The sequence below is a fragment of the Nylanderia fulva genome, unplaced genomic scaffold, assembly GCF_048542155.1.
Source record: "Nylanderia fulva isolate GAGA-0341 unplaced genomic scaffold, ASM4854215v1 Scaffold40, whole genome shotgun sequence".
In the NCBI taxonomy this organism is placed as follows: Eukaryota; Metazoa; Arthropoda; class Insecta; order Hymenoptera; family Formicidae; genus Nylanderia; species Nylanderia fulva.
The window spans coordinates 1,281,115-1,303,348 of NW_028190477.1; the positions used below are offsets into that span (position 1 = coordinate 1,281,115).

The 22,234-nt window shown below is 29.5% G+C and overlaps 5 protein-coding genes across 7 annotated transcripts; 2 read left to right on the forward strand and 3 right to left on the reverse strand.

Moving 5' to 3' along the window:
- Positions 1-60: 60 nt before the first annotated feature.
- rtv (QVR superfamily protein rtv) lies at positions 61-3,020 on the reverse strand. Of its 2 annotated transcripts, XM_029309676.2 has the most exons (5): positions 2,779-3,020; positions 2,570-2,703; positions 2,291-2,395; positions 649-816; positions 61-422 (listed from the first exon to the last, which is right to left on the reverse strand). In XM_029309676.2, exons 1-5 carry the CDS (start codon positions 2,880-2,882, stop codon positions 220-222), a joined length of 714 nt encoding a protein of 237 aa, XP_029165509.2. In that variant the 5' UTR covers positions 2,883-3,020; the 3' UTR covers positions 61-219. The 2 variants fall into 2 exon arrangements, with proteins under 2 accessions (XP_029165509.2, XP_085342258.1); XM_085486132.1 differs by lacking the exons at positions 2,291-2,395; positions 2,570-2,703; positions 2,779-3,020 and adding exons at positions 1,300-1,655; positions 1,888-1,965.
- Positions 2,902-6,335, reverse strand: LOC114936476 (uncharacterized). The gene is made up of 7 exons (XM_085486133.1): positions 5,774-6,335; positions 4,777-4,872; positions 4,230-4,468; positions 3,655-3,758; positions 3,218-3,380; positions 3,035-3,102; positions 2,902-2,964 (listed from the first exon to the last, which is right to left on the reverse strand). The coding sequence occupies exons 3-6, from the start codon at positions 4,378-4,380 to the stop codon at positions 3,083-3,085; spliced, it is 438 nt and encodes a 145-aa protein (XP_085342259.1). The 5' UTR covers positions 4,381-4,468; positions 4,777-4,872; positions 5,774-6,335; the 3' UTR covers positions 2,902-2,964; positions 3,035-3,082.
- LOC114936473 (protein lin-9 homolog) lies at positions 5,867-9,375 on the forward strand. Its single transcript, XM_029309674.2, has 7 exons — positions 5,867-5,945; positions 6,817-7,252; positions 7,335-7,637; positions 7,728-8,145; positions 8,242-8,585; positions 8,680-8,926; positions 9,016-9,375. Exons 1-7 carry the CDS (start codon positions 5,927-5,929, stop codon positions 9,205-9,207), a joined length of 1,959 nt encoding a protein of 652 aa, XP_029165507.1. The 5' UTR covers positions 5,867-5,926; the 3' UTR covers positions 9,208-9,375.
- An 890-nt stretch (positions 9,376-10,265) lies between these two features.
- On the reverse strand, positions 10,266-13,511 carry Nup50 (nuclear pore complex protein Nup50). Of its 2 annotated transcripts, none has more exons than XM_085486131.1 (5): positions 13,418-13,511; positions 12,772-12,943; positions 11,601-12,553; positions 11,319-11,468; positions 10,266-11,193 (listed from the first exon to the last, which is right to left on the reverse strand). In XM_085486131.1, exons 2-5 carry the CDS (start codon positions 12,925-12,927, stop codon positions 10,887-10,889), a joined length of 1,566 nt encoding a protein of 521 aa, XP_085342257.1. In that variant the 5' UTR covers positions 12,928-12,943; positions 13,418-13,511; the 3' UTR covers positions 10,266-10,886. The 2 variants fall into 2 exon arrangements, with proteins under 2 accessions (XP_085342257.1, XP_029165465.2); XM_029309632.2 differs by having other exon boundaries at positions 13,265-13,510.
- A 1,010-nt stretch (positions 13,512-14,521) lies between these two features.
- Positions 14,522-21,997, forward strand: LOC114936450 (RNA-binding protein squid). Its single transcript, XM_029309644.2, has 2 exons — positions 14,522-15,186; positions 15,610-21,997. The coding sequence occupies exons 1-2, from the start codon at positions 14,827-14,829 to the stop codon at positions 16,102-16,104; spliced, it is 855 nt and encodes a 284-aa protein (XP_029165477.1). The 5' UTR covers positions 14,522-14,826; the 3' UTR covers positions 16,105-21,997.
- Positions 21,998-22,234: the final 237 nt, after the last annotated feature.

A 22,234-nucleotide genomic window follows, 5' to 3' on the forward strand; every position in this document is an offset into this window, starting at 1 on the left:
AATAAAATAAAATATATCTAATAAAGTAAAATATATAATAAGATATACTACTTATGACGCTTATTGTAGAATATGTTTTATAAAAAACACATTTTATTTTATACATATATAAGAATATATTGATCAAAGTAGATTCTTATTATAGAAACTTTTGTTTTATGAAATACTCACAAGATGTTCAATCATTTTAGCTCATTCATGATATTCATTATTGTGTCCTCAAACTAACCAGCGTACTAAACATACAGTTATCATTATTAAAAACCTACTAATAACGCCTGTTCTCATCACTCCGTTACAAAGGTCTCCGTAGCATAGACACATGTACACTTTTTTATAATTCCACACTGTATAAGCACATCTTTCCTCAGTATCATCAGGACCTCGTTGGAAGCATAATCTCTGCGTGGCAGTACCATACTCTGTCCAATAAATTTATCAGAATTGTTTAAAAAGAATTTTATAATAGAAGAATAAAAATTACAATTATCAAGTTATAAAATCTTTTCTGTTACTTAATATAATTTTATTTTAATAATAAAATAATTTAATATAAAACTCGGAGAAATGTCTATTATATTTTTATTATAAAATAATATAAATTGTTGTTAATGCCAATATAAATATGTTGAAAGCAAAATAACTCACCATTATTTAAATTTTGACTTTCAATGATTTTTCCACACCATCCAGAAACGCAGGGTACTGCATCTACACCTTTCTCAAGTGCAATTTGCGTAGAATTCATAATAAAAGGATCCTTGCAAGACCCCAGGTCTCCTCTCGATCTACAGCTAACGCATCTTCGAAGAATACCTGTAAAAACGAGAGGAATGAATCACTTTTACTCTCACTATTTCACTTGCATAGTACAATGATATTGATTAATAGAATTCTTTATTTACTGATCTAGGATTTATTGTTTTCATGTATAGAATATTCTACTTATAATTTTTATGTATAAGTATTAACAATATAAGATAAAAAAAAAATATATATATATAAGTTGTATTTTATAAAAAAATTGTTTATATTTAAATTAGATAATTTATTTTATTTATAGAAATTGTGTAGAAATCAAAGAACATCTATTTAAAATATTGATATTCTATATCTGTTATTAAAAAGGAAAAATTACTGTTTCGTTAAAAATAAAATATTAAATGGAATATATATATTTCTGATTTTTTCCTTATTTATAATTCCACATAAATTATTGGAAAAGAACATTAAAAGTGTATACCAAGAATACCATAATGTAATTGAGAAAGAAAACTTTCATTCACAATAAAGACTCACCAACACTTTCTTGAATCGCGATTATGGAGAAAGTCGCGAGGATCGCATGAACACTTGTTTGAAATTTCATCCTATTTCGTCGCCTTAATCTTTAGTCAGTCTTTTATCAATTAATTAACTAGCTCATTAATGTGTTCCGTAAATAAAAAGCCGGGAGCTATGATAAAACATGGCCATTTTGAAACTAAACTGAACTGTCTGAAGACGAACACGTACGCCTTGTAGCTGTCTCACACCAGTTCCCCCTTTCACTTCACTTTAAGGTCATCGTATACCAAAGAAAATCGGATCGAGGGAACGAAAGAGAGATAGCCATAAGAAGCATTCTCAACCGATAACTGGTCTATCAAACAATGCTAAAACATTTAATATAATAACATTAGAAATTAATAAAAAGATGGCGTAATTGTACAATTTATATTATTAATTGAAAAATATAAGTATATCGTTTTAATTAATTGTGAATATATTTTTCTCGTAAATTTTAATTCTTTACAAATATATATAAAAAAATTATAAAAAACTATATTTTACATTAAATATATTATTAGCAGAAAACTAACAATTTAAAATAAAAATTTCACTTACGTTAACATAATATTTCATTGCACTTATTATTTACAAAATTAAAATATTTAATATGTTATTGTATTTTTGGCAAACTACTCAAGTTCTTTCATTGATGGATCATCTTGTGGCAAAGGCTGAAATTTATCTCTCTGTCGACAAGTTATTACTATACCCGCGCAATAGCAGATCGAAGTCAAAAAGATTATAACTCCCAAGTAGCTCAAATGCCGGAAAAAAGCTTTATAAAAATAATATAAATCTATTTGTGTATATAATGAATGTGTTATTAATATATAACTTAATTAGTTAGTTATATAATAGTTAAACTTTAATTGTCATTATTATTATTTTTATAATTATATCTATATAAACTTATTCATTTATATTTTATACTATAATTTTCATCAAGTGTATTTATTACCTTGTGTTAAAAGTCGAGTTTTAGATATAACGATGACTTTTAAACGCATCATGTTAATGTTATCCACGTAACAGGTATAGTTGCCTTGCTCATCTTTGGACACTTCTATAAAAAATATATATTTTTTATAAAGTACAATAGAAAAAAAATATCAAATTTTATTTTACACTTTTAAATAAATTTATTAAATATAAATGTATCTAACAATAAGATTATAAAATAGCTTGTGTAGATAATTTTATAAAAAAAAAATAGCTAAAATACATAATATTACATTACCTATTAAATAAAGTGTCGAAAAAGTGTCTACCATCACTCGAGTCTCTTTATCTTTTTTACGAAATGACTGTCCTGTTCCTTTCTTTAAAATGAGTGTGTCCTTTTTCCAAATTACTTGCGATGCTGTGCTTGATCTAAATACAAAATATTTTCTCATTCAAATTTTATATAACATGTGATGACATTAAGTATAAAATTATTTTAATTACTCTGGACAAACTACAGCGAGATGCGCTCCTTCGGCAAGAACGTATCGCTTGACATATCGAAACTTTTCACTTTTCTTTCTTTTCTTTATACGTGGGCATTTCATACAAGGTTCTTTTAAAATAAATTCCGGCAAATATCGTAGGATACGACTGATAGTGGGAAATTCATTTTGAAGCAAAACAGATCTAAGAATGCATAGTAAATATATATATATTTTAATCAAAAAGCATCGAAATTAAAATGCTAGATATTTACTTGCAAGGAAGTATAGGAGATCCTCGGAAGAAATGTATAATGGTCGAATCATTTCTTTCTATAATCGTCTAAAATAATAATAAGCACCATAATAAAACAATTAATAAAACAATAATAAAAAATTTAATTTTCGATATTGTAGACTAAATTAGTCTACAATAAAAAGAAAAATATAAACAATACTCGCTGAATTTATGCTACGCTTTAATCTGCAGAAACCCCTACTGGTCTTAATACCGCGATTATTTATACATTGCTTGCACGAGCTCCATGGACCCCATTCAGAGATTACTTGAAGAGTAACTCCTTCCTCACGAATCTCAGCTAAATCCATCATGTTTGAGACCTGCCAAGAGATTTTTCTTTTTGTTTTAATTTCTACTTAAGAATTTTAATTAAAAAATTTTTTTATTTTTATTTACTTAGAAAATTTAAAAGATATTATATATACATAAAATGTTATACTAGTCTCAATAAGAATGTCTATATAGATAATTGTGATTTAAATAAAATGAATTTTATATTCTATTTTTTGTTTAATATATCATAAAAGAAGAGAAAGAATACAATCTATATATTTATTTCGTTTATAATTTAAACAATTAAGTTGATTAATTTACTGCAAATCTCGTAGTGACAGGCCACAAATATGTTTCACGATATTTTTCCCATTCAGTTATGTTTCCCTCTTCTAGAAATTCGCCGCCAATATCTTTGAGAATTGCTATTAAAGACTGACCATATTAGATTCCATATTCAGAGTGAATAACAAATATATTATATATTATATATAAAAAAAATTACAAAAGAAGTTATATATATATATATATATAATTTCTTTATATATATATACACACAATTAGAAAAATTATTCTTAACAATTTTATACAACAGCATTTTCATATATTATATATCAATATTATTAAAAATATAAATTTACAAATATTATATATGATTATTGTACGATTATTTTTAGTAATATATCAATATATTACTAAAAATATAAATTGAGTTGCTGTTTTAATAAATAAATTGTTAAGAATAATTTGTTCAATTTCGATAAAGTGACATTTAAAAAATATCTAGCTAAACAGATGATTGAGAAAAGAGACATCCAAAATAATATATCAAAAATAATTAAAAATAAAATGTTACATTAATTGTTATGCTATATATATATTATTTAAATATTTACGTTCAATCCTATAATTATATTTGTTTTCTTCTTCTTGTCCCTCTTCACCATGACATCGATAAATTCCAGCATCGACGATTGAGAAGCTTTTAATAACCAGAGAAAGATCTGGCGTTGTGTAAATTCTGCTATACGAAACGTTATTATCCATTCCTAATTCGACTTCTTTTTCCGGTTCCTTTTGATATCGATCTTGATAATACCAAATTTTTGGTTGGGATTCTTCTTGATCGTTGCTTCTGAAAATTTAAATTGCCAAAAGTTTACCGAGAAATACATTGGTTCAGAAAATACACTTATATATGTGTGTAAATAATTAAAACTCATTAACAATTAAATAATATTAAATAATAATTAAATAATAATTAAATACTATTAAATAATAATTAAATATAATAATTAAATAATAATACATTTTAAAAAGACATTTGATTATTTTTATTGATTGACTTATATAAACGATTAGAACCTAAAATTAAAATGCAAATTCATATATATAATTATTATTCATATATAATATTTCATATATGTATAATGATTCTCTTACCAATAACGACATGCTAATATGACAGTCGTAAGATTCTCGGCACTAACCAGCAAATATTCGTCGTTCTCCTCGGATGTAATTAATCTGTCTTTATCTCTGCAATATTTATTAATATTAACTAGCGTTCCATCAATAGCAAAACAATTTTTATATGTCAGAGACGCTATCGTTAACCAAATAAGATACATAATTCGTTAATCGATTAAAATTAAAATAAATATACAAAATGGACATAATATTACAGTATCGCTTGAAGTGAATCGCAATTGAGAAAACGCATAGCGTTTTCGAATAAAATCGATATTAATCGATGACGTGATTGACCAATCACAGCCATTTGTTCTTCAGAGTAATGGCTGCGATTGGTCAATGAAGTTATTAATCGTTCTCGAATTGATCAAGTCTGCTTCACTCGAAAATGCTATAAAATGTGCATATCAAGGTTACGTTTCTGAATGTCCTGTCTGAGAAAAATTGTACTCGATGACTGTTTCGAAACATTTTCGAACATTTATTCCAATTTCCAATTATCCGAATTTTGACATAAAAATTAAATATATATATATAATAAATATATATATTAAATAATAATTCAAAAGATTTTTTTGAATAATATATATAATATATCCCAAGTGCAGTCCTATTTTTTTATCAAATAAAATAGACCAGTGCCAAAATAAACCTAACCATGCTAATCTAAAATTTTAATGAGGTTAGCCGAACTTTGCTGCAAGCAAAAGTTGTCTGTATCAAAGGGAGAAGAATTAACTTTAAACATTGCAGTTCTCATTAACATCTGTCGTGTTACAAAATACGTAAAAAAAAACTCATCATTAATTATTCATTAAGATCGTCGTTAATTCGTGAATATCTATTAGCGAGCAATTAAGTGACTTATCTCTACGTACAAGTTTGATAAGATAAGTAACTGACAACTCGCTTAATCGGCCACTAAGACGGATTATAAAATAATAAATAATTCTTATTGCATCCTTACCGAAACTCCGCGCAGCCCAGAAAGATTCATAACGCGACAAGCGGCGCGTGACTTCCGCGATGGCAGAACCAACCGGATTCGACCACGCGAGATGGCGGACTGCGAACGTCGAGTCGGGAAGCGCGTACCCATGATGCATCACTGACTGTCAACATGGCGGACGTGGTTGAAAGTGAGTAAACTTTCTGTTATTTTCGCGGAAATTTACGGGACGCCAAGCCCTGGGGATCCTCGGGGACCCGGCTCGGCGGAATTCGCGTTCCCGATTTATCGATCTGGTGGCTCGCAGCCCGCGGGACGCCGCCCGGACGTCCGTAATCGCCGTTCGAACGGCGATCGCGAGCGTGTCGGGTTTAAAATTTCAAAAATGTCCAACACACGATTCAAGCGGGACGGCCGTGATTCTTCTCTCTTACGCCTGGGCGACGTCGTCCCGAATCGGGCGGCGAATTATTCGTCCTTTGTATCTCGACGAGCCGATACTCACGACGATCCCGCGATACGAATCCGATGCTTTGCTCGATCCTGCGCCCAGTCTGTTTACCAAACACTCGTGTTTGGTTATGTCACTTTTCCTCTTACGCCGTACGAATAGTTTGTACGGTCGATATTTTCTACGGCCAATCTTTCATCGATACCATGTAACTCTTTTAAATTTGTTCTCGAGCGAAACTCTAGTTTTTATGAGGAAACCAAATTTGTTCCCCCCTTTCTCTTATAATTGAATTGGAGAGGAGGGAAGAGTTGGTCTTTTCAAATTTATATACGATAAAAGATATAAATTTAATATGTTGAGGCTTAATGTTCAAGTATATATATATATATATATGTAAATGTATATTATTAATACATATACATATATCCTTTTTAATTTTTTTTAATTGTGTTAAAAAATTATACACATTGTACATTGTATTATAATAACTTTTATTTAAGTATTAATAATTTTATTTATAGAGATGTATATATTTTAATTTTTAGAAAATTATTCTATTCAATCATATGTATGTGCACATATATCAGTTTGAAATAAATTTGTTTAGGTGAATCTGCAGAAGCACTGTTATCTATAAAAAATGGTGGATATTTAGCAATTGATGAAATCAAAACGGAAGTTATTGATGATGAGACGATGGAAATGGATGAGCAACAGATTTTAAATCATTCAATAGATGAACAGATGGATCAACAAATGGATCAACAAATGGATCGGCAAATGGATCAGCAAATGGATCATCAAATAGATCAACAAATAGATCAACAGATGGATCAACAGATGGATGCTGAAGAACCTGAACCGATACCAGAACTTGGACCAGCGGCTCTTGGTCTACAAAGAGTAGGCACTCAACCACCTGTTAAACCAAGTCTCCCGACACAACCAGTGCAGGTGTTAAATCGCAGAGGAATGCCTGCAAGAATTAGAAAAAAGAACAAGTTGTTTTATGATGATGTTTTAATAAATCATCCACATCATAGGTAAACTTTTTGGTAAATTTAAAAATGAAAATTGATGATAATTAAATATTGATTAACTGTATGATTATATATATATTTATAGGATTAAGAAGGACCCAATGAGTGCAGAGGCAAAACAGTCTCCTAAAAAGATGTTGCGTCCATCACCATTGAAAAGACACACCAAGTTATTGAATGAACCGAAAAAAAGTACAAGTAGTTCACAACCGTCAACTCCCATAACTACTCCTATCAAGCAGGAGAAGGGTTCTGATAAGTTATCACAACCTTCATCACCAGATAGAAAAATAGGGCAAAAAATTGGTATGAGACTGAGAAATTTATTAAAATTGCCAAAGGCACATAAATGGGTTTGTTACGAGTGGTTTTACAGCAATATTGATAAGTATGTATAATATATTGAAGATTATAAAAGTATTAATAAATTTTGTGAAATATATAGCAGACAATTTTTATAATACATGTTATTTTGCAGAATATTATTCGAGGGCGATAACGACTTCATGATATGTCTGAAAGAATCATTTCCACAATTAAAAACTCGCAAACTTACACGTGTAGAATGGTGCAAGATTAGAAGAATGATGGGCAAACCACGAAGATGTTCACAATCGTTCTTTGAAGAAGAGAGACGCGAATTAGAAAGAAAACGACAGAAGATACGAATGCTGCAACAGAGAAAAACTGCAGATATAAATAGCTTTAAGGATTTGCCACCTGAAATACCGTTGCAATTAGTAATTGGTACAAAAGTGACGGCAAGATTGAGAAAACCTCAGGATGGTTTATTCACCGGAAGTATCGACGCCGTCGATACTAGCAATAATACTTACAGAATCACGTTTGAGAGAGCTGGACTCGGAACGCATAGTGTTCCGGATTATGAAGTTTTGGTATGTCTCTTTTTTTCTTTTCTCAGAAAGTATATCGAATTAATTTGGCATTTGCATAGATTTATATTAATATGGGTTTTATTTAAAATCTACTAGTCGAACGAACCACCGGAAACAATCAGCGTTGCATCATTCGCTCAGAAATTCAGACCGCGGCCTTTACAATATGTACCTTCACCACCATATGCAATGAAGCTATCTCCACGATTAACTAACGATCCTTTGATATCCAATGCATCTGTGTCTATACCAAAGAAGCATATTGGTGGCACAATGAATGGTTATCCATTGAAGTTACTCGAATTTATGGTAAAGGTGAATAAGATACTCGCAAATAAGAAGATTAAAATTAAAAAATTGAAAGAAATGAACGGGGAAGCTGAAAAGAGACGTTCTTTTGGAGAACCATTACCTCCTGATTTTGAAAGAAGATATGCAGGGTATGAAATATATAGACTAATTATATTTTTATTATACATATAAGAGATGTTTATGATAAATCATATCTTTGTTATATTATCTTGTCATTTCTAGACTTGTCGTCGAATTAGAAAGAATGAATGGAGCATTACAAGATTTTTTGAATGATATACAAGAATTGTGTCAGGAAATGGCGCCCGAACCTAGCGTGGCGGCGATGTTAGCTCCATCGCATCTCCGAGAAAAATGTAAGCAAGAAGCTGTGGATATGGTCGCTAGAAATAATATGATAAATGATAAAGCACCAGGAAAGATGAATCAATTGGTAACAGATTTGACTGCGCTGATGTTACAAGTAAAGGTAAAAATGAATTTTAAGGAAATTTATTCTGAAATATTTCCATTTGTTTGATTACTAAAGATATTTTTTCTCGTAATTTTGTATAACAGAGCTTATCAGATTCCGATCGAAACGCATACGAGCTCAAAGTGTTGCAAGGTACTATGGAGCAGATAAGATCAAAACTTAGTCCACAGAATCAACAAGTATTTCAAAATTGTATAGAAATTCATATGCAGCATATTCAACTAGGCCTAGGACAGATGGGTGCTCTAACACCGTTTATGGCTCAAAGAACTTGAAACCATTTATACATATATTGTATCGTATAACATTCTCACGAAACATATAATAGTACAATTGGTGAACAGTACAGGCGATCACAGCATCATAATTTTTTATAAAAAAATTAGCTGATTATTTTCTTCTCTTGTATAGGCCATATTAATAATATATTGTTATGTAAATTACATGTCTCTACACAATATATATAGAATTTAAGCAACTATATTAGTTTTGTACATACAGAATAGATATATTCTTTTTAATTTCGTAACACTCTGAAATATTAATACATTAGACAAAAATTTGTATACCATTTAATATTATTGAACATGTTAAGCATCTAAGAATGTTCATGTTTCAGATTTTTACATACTGTATGTATAATTCTAGATATAAATACAAGCAGCAACTGATTATTAAATTGAATGAAAACTAGTGTATATATATACAAGTAGTAAAAATTCAATTTTGTAAAATTTGAAAAGCTTTCAAAGCTTTATCTAATGGTATAGATTTATATAGATAACAAAAAAATTCGCGTTATATATACGAGAGATTTCGGAGTGCAAATGTAATTTAAAGGCTTCTGCTATAATAATTATAAGAGATTTAGTATATATCACAAATTTGATGTTTTTTAATCACTTTTTATCTAAAAATCGTTTATGACGATATTTTTCTCGCATGTATATTATGAAAAGAATTACATTGTTTAATATATTCCTTGTATATTTATATATAATAGTAGTGTATCATCCAAAGAAAATATATACTTTTGATTAAGAGATAAAACTTTGAGATAGAAATAATTTTGCCAAGCATATATAATAAATGTATAAATAATGACAAAATCTGAAAGATTGAGAATTTATAACCCTATATATATTAAAAAATCAATATTATTGTTCTAACCAAGCCAATATTCATTATTTTTTTACTACTCTACTATAATTGTGCAAATTTTATGTTTATTACACAATATATTAGCATATAATGACATCAGATATTTGCTTATCTGTAATTAATAAGTCAAGAATTTTATTTCATAAAAGAATGCTGTAATAAAAATATCAAATAATTTCATGTAATCTGTATTTTTTTGTACTTATAATAGAGTACAGAATATTTCAGCAGCCATTACATGTGTATAGGTAGATTACCTATTTAATATATACTAGTGTTTCTACTATGTACATATATGTTCACTGTATTATTATTACATATTACTGATTATATTAGCAACAATCATCCAAGTAACATCATTCCAAATAATGCCATACATGTAAATATAAAGATATCCTTTCAAAAATAATTATATCTCTTATTTGAGATCTAGAACTTAATAAGAAAACATTAATTACATTTTTTTACAATGTCTGCACAGATGAAGTAACAATTAGGAAAGATTGATCATTTTTTTAATTCGCGAAATGTCTTTATTTACTCATTATTGGTGACTTTTAATGTTTAAGTATTATATAATTTTCTGAGCATTTTTGCAAAATTTACATTTACAAATTTTTTATTTAATGGACAATTAACAAACCTGGACACCTTATTAATTAATGAACAAATTACACATTAAGTATGAATTAGGATTTATTACTATAACTATATTTATTGATTCTTAGCATGAGAATATAAAAAAAATAAAATTGCTCCAATCTGCAAGTCATTTAGTCACCTAATTGATTTTCTATTTTTTATGTTTATTTAATGTTTCAAATAGTTCATCCGCAACTTCACTAGTTTTTACTCTTAATAACATTGGGACTGGTGGTGGTAAAGAGTCTGGCATTGGTAGACAGACTAACATTATCGTGTTCTTGTTCATGCGTTTGATAGGAATACTTTGAGTCAATAAAGTATTGAGTAATAAATTACCCAAAGCAGTATCAGCGCGTACTATCAATTGTGTCTTTTCATTTGGTGTTGGTTTCAAATATAACATGCCAACACCTCTGTCACTAAAGTTGTCATCTTTCTTTATATAAACTTTACATCTAAAAAAAATTAATAATTTAATAAAGTTATAAAAAAAACTACTTAATTCTAACTTTTAAATATATATCATGTAGTTTCTTTTGATAACTGATTATGTTATGATTATGTAAAAATTATGACATACCGTTGTTCATAAACAGCACCTTCTTCAGTTACTGGTTTGAAATCTGGTTTTGGTGGTTCTTCATCTTCTTCATCTTTATTTTCATTATCCGTTTTATCCTCGGAATCTTGCGGTTTCACTGCTTGAGGGGCAAATGAAAATGGCTTTGCACTGTAAAATAATCAAAAATAAATAAATATATGTGTGCATGTGTGTGTATACATATATATGTATATATACGTACAATAATATATATTTACAATTCACATAAAGAAATTATAAGTAAATTGATGAATAAATTACCTTCCAAAGCTAAATCCAGCAGTCACATTATTAGTAGTGGAACTTTGTCCAAAACTAAAAGTGGAAACTGGAAAAGTAGGAGCTACAGATTTTGTATCAGATTTCATGTCTTCTTCGTTCGTTTTCCCTTCATCCGAAATAGCAGAGGATTTGTGTAAGAAGGGATTACTTTCCACATTTGCATTACCAAATATACTCTTACTAGCGACATTCGATTCTATGTTTCCAAAAATAGATCTACCTTTATCAGGAGTTATGTCTGTATTGCTGAATATCGATTGAGATTTAGGACTTTCCTTTTTTTCCGTATTACCGAATATCGATTTTGTAGTGATATTGGAAAATATCGACTTTTCGGGTTTCCAATCTGTTCCTGCAGTTGAAACAGATTTTGTATTTGTATTTGAAGTGCCAAATGAGGAAGTGTCAAGTTTTTTCTCTGCACTTGTATCCTTTTGATTATCGTTTTGTGCAGTTTGTGTCACATGTTGCGAAGCTCGTCTCTTTGTGCTCTCTTCTTTCAATGTGATCTCCTTCAAATATTTCTCATAATCTTTAAATATAGGTGTTAATATACAAAATGGATTTGCATCTACGTGAGTTTTTATCCATGCAGCAACGCTCTCGTTCAGTCCTTTCAATTTCGCGTAATATTCTGATGAATGACTCTTTGTATTTTCATTCCCTTGCTCAGGTAAAACTGTTTTGCTTGAACTTGTACTCGACAATGTCTGTACTTTAACTGTGTCTTCCACTTTATTTGTATCAGTTTCAAGAATTTTAGAACCATTGCTAGCGATATTCCTGTTGCTTGTATTTAAAGTTGCCGCTGATGTAGCAGTAGTTGTAGTAGAAGTTGTGCTTACGTTAGCTAAAAAACCAAATGGGGACGAACTAGTTGCAGAAGTAGTTTTGAAACCTGCAAATGTTCCAAATGCGCTTTTCATAGCGCCCTAAAATAGATTAAACAGAATAGTAATAAAAGAATGTAATTGATAAAAAATAGTTGAAACTTATAAGGTTTACTCGCGTCACATGTCCCAACATGCTCCTTCTTACTCCAATGCGCTCGTATTAGTGCGCTTCTCGAATTGGACCAATACGAGCGCATTGAAGTAAAAAGGAGCAAGTTGGGTCATGCGATGCAAACAAACCTTATATACACACTTACATCTCTTGATGGAAAGTGACGTCTAGCTGTTTTCATAACTCTCTTTTCGAGTACATCGCTTGCTGCTTTTGCAAACGTACCCGCCTCTTCTGGTTCATTCTCTTCATTCCAATTATCATGATTTAATTCTGTTGTTGCAGACCGTTTACTTGCCATTTTTTATTAGTGTTTTCTATATAAGAAATTGCATTACATTAAAATGAAGTTTGTTAAACAAAATTTTAATGCCTTATAATATAATTAAATGTTATATTTAATGGTTAAAAGTAATATACAAATAAAATTGCATTTTCCACTGAACACTGCAATATAATAGCTTAACTTATAGCAGAATTTTTTTTTTCAATAATTATTAAGCCTAAAATTTTATCTCTCTTGTGTAACTTGGACTGAAAGAAAATTTAATATTTATAGATGATTTTATGATCAATATAGGTTATGTTACAATGTATAGTAATATCGTCACCCGGTAAATTTTTGGTATCGTACACACCTCGTTGGCAGAAGATTTCTTGGCGGGCGTCTCGGAACAAACGTAAAGAATTTTATTTTCTAAACGATCGTAAGAAGATCGAAAACTACGTAACGATCACTGCATAACTTTGCGGTCATGGACAATGGCGATATTGATTTTTATTGCATTTACCTAAAATTGAAGAAATTGAAACATTTGCCGGGACAAACGTTTCCACTCGACGTCTTGCGCACGGCGAGAGAGCGAAGCATTCATTTCATTTGCACAAGTGCTCAAGGTACTATCATTTGTTATTCAACGAGTTTATCGGACATACCGATTGGCTGTGAGATAGAGAATTCCTGAGATTCTGAAAATTTCTTGATATAACAGCCAATCAGCGAGTCTGACATATATTGTCACCCGACATATGTCACAGCGCAAATTGCCACGTGTTCATGGCGGCGGTTCCATAGAATATGAAATACATAGAGTTAAAGCGCAAAAATTTTCGTAAAAATAAATATATTATATAAAATATATTATATACAAATAAATATTCCAAAAATTTCTAAATCTTAATTTGTCGCAATAACATCGCGTTTGGCTCTTAGTCGAGATGAAGATGGAGTTTTTTAAAAAATAGGAGAGCTGACTCACAAATATTCTTATTAACAAATAAATATATTATATAAAATATATAATATATAGTATAAAATATAATATATATATATGTATATATATATATGTATATATATATATCTATATATATATATATATATATATATATATATATGTATATATATATATATATGTATATATATATGTATATATATATATGTATATATAGTATAATATATATATATAATACATAATATAGATATAATATATAATATAATATAATATAATTGTATAAACATAGGCCGTAATAATATAATAAAAAATAGAAAATTAATAGAAACAATATCGCATAATGCGTTCCTGTTTGCGTTTTTAAACATCCCCTCCACACCGTGTCGATATTAACAGTTAGCAGTTGATGCTCCATCTATGTATTTTATACTCTATGATTAATAAAACAAAGAATGCGCAAAGATATTCGCTATATAAATTTTTCCAAGCGAGAAAAGAACGCAAAAATTGATAATTTTATTTTATAACAACAATTGCGAAGATACATCGTGACAAATGCGCTTGTAAAAATTGTGCCATTTGGCTTGTTGCTCGACTTCCGGATAACGCCGCTCGTCGTCCACGACGTGATTGGCGGAGATAGTGCATAAAATGGCGGGAACGAATCAGAGACCCGGAATGTCCGAGCACATTTCGGTTCCCGCATCACAGATTTATCTACTTTGAGTTCTCTTTCGCCGGTGCTCTTTCCGAAGCACGCACACCGGTCACTAGTAGCCAGGATTAAATTCGCGCCACGCGTCTTTCTCCGAAGTCATTTGTGTGTAGGGCGGAGCAAATCGGCCTGGTGCCAGATTTTGTGCCTCACTATCAATTGTCCTCCGAGGAAGGTTTTTACGTGGGCGATAAGTCCTCATAGTTTCGCAACCCTCTCGCTTTCATCTGTATCAGGAGCGTGTGAATTTACGATGGCGTCAGCTATGGACTTTCAAGCGCAAGGTGAGAAGACTAATGGACATGATCAACCAGGGAATCAGGATTCTGCGGGCCATCAGAATCAGGGACAAGGTCCAAATCAGCAGCAGCCCACGGCCGGTATACCCGGTAAGGACGACGAGCGGAAACTCTTCGTCGGGGGATTGTCTCGTAGCACCACCGACAAAGAGCTCCACGAGCACTTCAGTAAATTCGGGGACATCGAGAGTATCTCCGTCAAGGTCGACCCTCACACCGGTGTTTCGCGCGGCTTCGCCTTTATGGTGTTTGCCAATCCCAAGACCATCGACAAGCTGCTCGCGTCTGGCGAGCATTATATTAATAAGCGCAAGGTACGCGATGCCGTTGAAATAGACTCCAATGTGGATCGAATTGGTTCAAAAAAAATTTTTTTTTTTTTTTTTTTTTTTTTTTTCAATTTTCTTAATGTTCAAAATATTATGATCGCATTATATCCTTTCTTTGACATTGCAGTATAAGAAATATGCTACAAACGTTATATTATGCAATGAGAAATAGGAATTATTGCTCCTTTCACGTTTTTAGCACTTTTCTGAGCATTCTTAACCTCTACATTTAGCATATTTTAATTCATTGTCTCTATTTTATATTTATTACTTGATTATGTATATGTAATATAAAAAGGAAAAAACTTTTATTTTTTTTGGAAATTTGTTCCTGATACATAATGGGAAGGTATTTAATCAGTTGCAATTTATTGTGTATACTTATAATTTTGTTTCATGATTATACAGGTAGATCCAAAGCGGGTCAGCAAAAAACCTCAACATGGTAAAGTTTTTGTCGGTGGCCTTACACCAGAAATCACGGATGATGATATCAAGAGTCACTTTGCACAATACGGCACCATTGTTGAGCTTCAAGCACCTTTTGACAAAGTCAAAAATCAACGAAAGGGTTTCTGTTTTATCACGTTTGACTCAAAGGACGTCGTGTATAAGTTACTGAAAACTCCAAAACAAACAATAAATGGTAAGGAAGTAGATGTAAAGAAAGTCAAGGTTAACCCAGATCCAAGAAGTCAAGGTTTCTGGGCACCTGGCTATGGTTATGGATATGGTGGTGGTTATTATCTTCCGGATTATAATGGCTACCATGGTGGTTACGACGATATGTACACCAATTATGATTATGCCGGATATGACGGCTACGATAACATGGGTTATGGACCCAAACCACGAGGAAATGGTCCTGGACCTCGTCAATTTCAGAGACATCAACCATATTAAATGGAACCAGGTATATTAATCAACACTAATCTTATCATTTCACACCGTCGCGTAACTTTAAGAAGGTCCTAGATAGAATACTACAATATATATCAAAAGGTCATCCTGTAAGAAAATAGCCCTTCAAGTTTCGTTTTCTCTGTGTAGAGATCCCGTCTGATAATTTAAGAATAACATTGCATAAAAAACAGTGACAGCAATTGTGCTTATCCTTAGCGACAACGCTATTGTGTTTTCTATTGATTGTTGACTCTTTGAGTCTTACTTTATTACTATATACAGGTCGAACTATTCTTTCACTAGATATAGGATGCATTCCATTTAGTATTACAAATACTTTATTTGACTAATTAACCAAGAAATCTTGGTTTGGCTAAATTCTTTTTTTGCTGATTGATTAATTCAAAGTATTTGTAATATCAAGTTGAGTGCATTTGGAATACAGATTACAGTCAGACTGAATTGGGGAAAAAGAGGAAGGAAAGGAAGGAATGAATGAATGAAAAAGTTTGTAAAGTAATAACTTTGGACTACTTGTACTCTTTAGAACTTTTCTAATATTTAAAATGAGTTTCCATGTATATTCAGATGCTGGAGAGTGTTGAGATATGGAATGTCACATAGAAATTAAAAACAGAAATTATTAAAAAAAACAACATGAAAAGAAAACAAACAGATGTAGATAAATATTGTGGATACTTCTAAATTGTTGAAATCATTAAGTTGTATAACATATTGGAATGAATCTTTTCTGTAATTACATCAATCTATATGCATGGCTTAAAAATTTTCTTTTGTTATTTGTCAGGCAAATATTTTACAACTTAAATCAATTGTACTTTCAAAAAAGAAATAAATAGAAAAAAGAGAGGAAGAGAAAAGGACAATCTTAGTGAAGTCAATTAGTGAAGGACTTGTATAGTTATTTTTTTCTTGGTTTAGTGGAAGTTGCTCCCACCACTTGAAGATTCATTACAATATGTTCAATATAATTCAATGATTCAGAAATTGGTCATGCTTCTAACACATATATATATATATATATATATATATATATATATATATATATATATATATATATATTTTCTAATAAGAGATACTCACAAAGTGACCAAATTCTCCTTTTGGTGAAATACATTTTTGAACAATTCGAGGTATAAGCGATGTAATCCTGAAATTTATTTAGGCTAATGAATTATCATTTTAGGCGTGTGTACAACTAGAGCTAGAGCAAAAATTTTTTCCTAATATTTTAAGTTATAATTTAGTTATAATATTAAAAAATAAGATAAGTTTACTTATTAAACGTACTTTTGTTACGTTAGATAAAAAAAAATTGAAAAAGAGAGGCAAAATCAAGTACAAAAAAATTGAAAAATTGAAAAAGAATGGCAAAATCAAGTACAAAAAAATTTTTTTTAATCAAAATTTAATTGTTCTATTATTTCCATTATCGGAAAAAATGGTGACCATTTTGTAAATATGTTGAAAAAGCCGTAATTAGTGTTTAGCATAAAATCTTGTAATTGCAAAACTGCTTTGATATATTTGAACTCTGCTCGTGAAACTGAATCAAATGATATCTAACATACTTAACATTGTTTTGTATGGTACCATGACTATTTCTCCAAAAGGCTTTTGTCACTTCATGAGTATCCCTTAGGAAATCCTTTTTAGGAAAATATATATTTTTGAAAAATACTCACCGAGACAAGTTAACAGTATATAGCATTGTCGTTTGAAATGAGGTCAAAGGTAAAAAATCAAGAGGAGGGATTGAGAGGGGGTCAATTTTGATTAAAATTACTTTTTATCCGTGCATGCATAACTTGAGTTCAAACTAAAACAATGGTTACATTTAGATATCATTTGATTCAGTTTCTTGCAGAGTTCAAATATATTGTTTTAGTTCTAAGCTCCAATTATACAGATCGGTACTTTTCAAAAATATATACATTTCCCCAAAAGGCTTTTGTCACTTCTTGAGTATCCCTTGTAAGATTGTAAACTGTTCGTGCAGCAAGCTCCGAATTCCCCGTGTTTAATATGTTATAAAGGAAGCACGTGCTAGTAATAGCATAACTGAAATTAACATTAATAACAAGTTAATAATGTAGAATGAATAATTAATAACGAATATTAACACTAGAGAGCATTAATATTTTCATTTAACGATTAGTAAACAATCGTTGCGCGAAACCAGTGATTCGAAATCAATGTTAAACAATGGAATCAATGTTATCATGTAAAATATACTTTAGAAGTTTAAAAATGCACGTGTCACGTTTTCTTCTCAGTAACAAGGTTGATTGAGGTTGACGATAATCTGTCAATATGATAATTTATACAAAATTTGTATTTTTTTTATGTCATTTGTTCTATTTATAAAGACTATGACAAGGTTTTCTCTGTGTATCAAAAAATAATAAAATAATTCAATAATTACTACAACAACAACATATATGATGTAATCATATAAAGTATATAAAAACTTCGCTGTCCATCCTCATTATAAGAACCATTTTCTCATTTCCTTTTTGTTTGTTCTTTATTCGTAATTTGTAACTAACAAATATATCTAAATATCTAATATATTGAGTTGTACCGCAAAATAAAATATATTATTTTGCATATTAAAAAGTTTCTCACAGAATATCCAAGAAATTTATCATATTTTTGCATTTAAATACATTTAATATACAATTAAATAATTAAAACAACTTTTAATTAATGTGACACCAATGTGTAGTTATAATGAGGATAATTAAGTTTGATGTTACATAGACTACGTTCTGACGCGTTTTAACTGGCAATACATCATAAGTTTGTTTTTTATAGTTAAACTTTCTTCACTAATCATACACTGAATTAAGATAAATATAATTCGAATTTACAAATGAAAAAAACGAAAAGTGCAAGAAGTTTAACTACAAAGAATAAATATATACGAATAAAAGTATACAAAGTGTCCCATCACTGATCTACTTAGCCAACGTGTTTGGCTAGTTATTTTAAACGAAAAAAATGTAATATACATCATGAATCAATTTGGGACACTTTGTTGTACGACACAAGCTAATTACCATGTAATAGTTTGTTAATTTATTGACCTGAAGTGGCAATTACATGAATGCAAGCGAGAAAAGAACATGGGGACAGTTCTAGTTCGAAACTATAAACAATAACTAATGCTAGTGTTAACTATCATATACCCCATCATACAGTATCTGTAAATGAAGAGCGATTCTTCTAATAGTGTCAGGTACTGATTTCAATGTAATTGTATTTCAGGTATATGAATGATTTTTCAGTAACTGCCAGTATTTCAATCTATATCAGAACATACAGATAGATAAAAAAACAAATATGCATATATATAATTTTGAATTAAAAAATGTCACTCTTATTCTTCTTTGAAAATTCGACATATTTTCTGGGCAACTCAATATTTTAGTACTATGATACTTTATTATTAGTATTCTCATATTCTTTAGAAATTTAAGTTTGTTCACAAGTATTTCTTTATTATATACTTTATTCACTATATATATTATGTATAAAAAATTAATATGTTGATTCAATATCATATCTCTTGATTCAAGTTATTTTTAAACAATCTTAATTTGTGTGATTACAATCTTGCTATATAATAGAAAAAAAAGAAAATACTTATGGACCAAGGGCTTATATAAAAATATATTTCTTCCTTATATAACTCATTAAATAGTGTAGTCAAAAGATAGTTATACTCTAAATATATGGTCTAATCTCATACAACCGTTTATAATGACCGTTTGAATGATATGTAAGTTATGTTAAGGAATATCCAGAACTCATTTTCGTATCATCTAATATCTGTATAATATCTAATATCTGTATACCACACGAAAGAATGTGTAAGACAGATTACAAGCTGAAAAACAAATTGTACATATATGTACATCGTGTGCATCTGTGTATGTTATATCAAAAAAATACATACATATATATATGTATGTATATTTGTACTATGATATAACATTGTAAGGATATGATTATTAGAATTTAGAGAAAAAATGTAAAAAAAAAATATAAAAAAGAATATAATTAAAATATGAGCGTCCTGGGTATATACATGAAATGCACGCAAACGACGAACCTAGCTGAAATAGTATCGATGAAATGATACATCTGTAGTAATGAGAAAAGAAAAAAATATGCATATTGCAGCAATAACCATAGTTAACAATATTTATGCAGAATTGTATTATACTATCGACATCCTGTGAATGTGTCATTGTAAAACATATTGCCATAGTTAGTTTGGCAAATTCTAATCTATCTTTAATAAAACGAGATAGATAAAATCTATTTCGAAACAAAGTTCTATTACTTGCGTGTCGTCTGTGTGCTCGATTTGTATAAAAAGAATAAGATACGAATATGGCGAAAAAATAACAGCATGTACACACTGAGAATAACAAAGTTTTCTTAAACGTTCGAAGTAATTAAGTAATATCAATGTTTAAAGTTTATTTTAGATGATTTATAATTCGTGATAAATCTATTGAATTTCATTTATAATTTTATATCATGTAATACAGAAAATATTTAAAGAAATAAAATACACATACATTAGGACATGTGGCACATAAAATTGAAGTTTTTAGGATCTTTTTAAATCTATAATTCGCGACAAAATTTAAAATAAAATTCTATTTATAATTTTGTTACATTTTGATGTGTCACATACTAATGTATATAAACACGTACATACATTTATATATACATACATATGTTAACATATACATTTATATATAAACATATACATTACACACATACATATTATATGTATTTCTTAAAATATTTTATTGTATAATTATAAATAAATTTCTATACCGAATTTTATCGCGTGAATTATAATTCGTTTAAAGTAGACTTAAGGCGACAAAACGATCAGAAATGAAAATACAATCTGTAGATTACTTTAATATTTCTTTCACATTTCTATCGCGCGAGTAGCAGTTCCTGTTGACCGTACGAAGACTGCTCTTCATATCGCGAAAAGACTGTCAACAAATGATGATACAGGCTCTAGAAAATTTTGACAATTAATAGAATTTGTGATTTCGACTACAAAATTGAAAGCAAACTGAATAACGTAATTGTTAGAGAATGTAGATAAGACACAATATGCGGGACTATGTTTAGATACATCGAAATTATATTGTACACAAGGCTGAAAAAGCTTTAAACATTCAAAAGTTTTTTCTCAGACGTCGTAAAGGCATCAAATAGTTTGGCTTAATTCGATCAAGCAAAAGTTAATGAAAGGGAAGATCTTTAATAGAATTTGTTTTGTGAACCCTGTTGGATGCATTATTGATAACATGATTAGAAATTAATTGAGTGTCCAGTACTGAATATATTACTGATGATGTATATTACAGACTGTTGTACTGAAATTCATGTAAAGGCCTGTATATATAAGCAAATTGAATATGCAATATGCTCAATATTTATCACATTATGTGATAAAATACTGATCTTTTGTAATCAAGATGCTTGTACTACATTTACTTATTAATATCTAAGTTACCTAAGATAAACTTTTACATCTAAAATTAACGTACAACAGGCTTTAATTGATCTATTAGCGTGACAAACTAATGCATCCAGAGGAACTTGCTATAAGCCAAGCTAATTGTCTTTGACATTAAATCTGTATACTGTGTATACCATATTTGCTGCGTGTGAAAATATATATGGAAAACAAAAGAAAGAGAAAAAGAGATCTAGAAAAATTAAAGGAAACGATACAGATATTTTGTTACTATTAATTACTATTCGCCTGTTTCACCCATGACACAGTGTATATTTTAATTATAGCAAAATAAATGCCAATTATTTCAAATATTCTTTGTATATTATTACATATAACATTTATATGTAAATATAACGTAATATATACATATATTTTATATATATATATATATATATATATATATATATAAATATATATAATTATAACTTGTGTATATTTTATATATAGATTTTATACAGTAAATTGATTTAAAAGGCTTTATCTTTATTTTTATATTAAAATCAAAATCTTTCAACTCTCCCAAGATTTTTTTTTTTTAAAGATCTT

Coding starts and splice junctions, on each gene's coding strand:
- LOC114936450 (XM_029309644.2), top strand. CDS start 14,827: ATGGCGTCAGCTATGGACTTTCAAGCGCAAGGTGAGAAGACTAATGGA. Junction 15,187..15,609: donor ATTATATTAATAAGCGCAAG/GTACGCGATGCC, acceptor ATGATTATACAG/GTAGATCCAAAGCGGGTCAG.
- Nup50 (XM_085486131.1), bottom strand. CDS start 12,927: ATGGCAAGTAAACGGTCTGCAACAACAGAATTAAATCATGATAATTGG. Junction 12,554..12,771: donor GTCACTTTCCATCAAGAGAT/GTAAGTGTGTAT, acceptor AATCTATTTTAG/GGCGCTATGAAAAGCGCATT. Junction 11,469..11,600: donor GCTGGATTTAGCTTTGGAAG/GTAATTTATTCA, acceptor ATTATTTTACAG/TGCAAAGCCATTTTCATTTG.
- LOC114936473 (XM_029309674.2), top strand. Junction 7,253..7,334: donor ATAAATCATCCACATCATAG/GTAAACTTTTTG, acceptor ATATATTTATAG/GATTAAGAAGGACCCAATGA. Junction 8,927..9,015: donor CGCTGATGTTACAAGTAAAG/GTAAAAATGAAT, acceptor TTTGTATAACAG/AGCTTATCAGATTCCGATCG.
- rtv (XM_029309676.2), bottom strand. CDS start 2,882: ATGAAATGCCCACGTATAAAGAAAAGAAAGAAAAGTGAAAAGTTTCGA. Junction 2,704..2,778: donor CTCGCTGTAGTTTGTCCAGA/GTAATTAAAATA, acceptor TTTTGTATTTAG/ATCAAGCACAGCATCGCAAG. Junction 2,396..2,569: donor TTCGACACTTTATTTAATAG/GTAATGTAATAT, acceptor TATTTTTTATAG/AAGTGTCCAAAGATGAGCAA.
- LOC114936476 (XM_085486133.1), bottom strand. CDS start 4,380: ATGGATAATAACGTTTCGTATAGCAGAATTTACACAACGCCAGATCTT. Junction 3,381..3,654: donor CTGTCACTACGAGATTTGCA/GTAAATTAATCA, acceptor ATCTCTTGGCAG/GTCTCAAACATGATGGATTT. Junction 3,103..3,217: donor GCGTAGCATAAATTCAGCGA/GTATTGTTTATA, acceptor TTATTATTTTAG/ACGATTATAGAAAGAAATGA.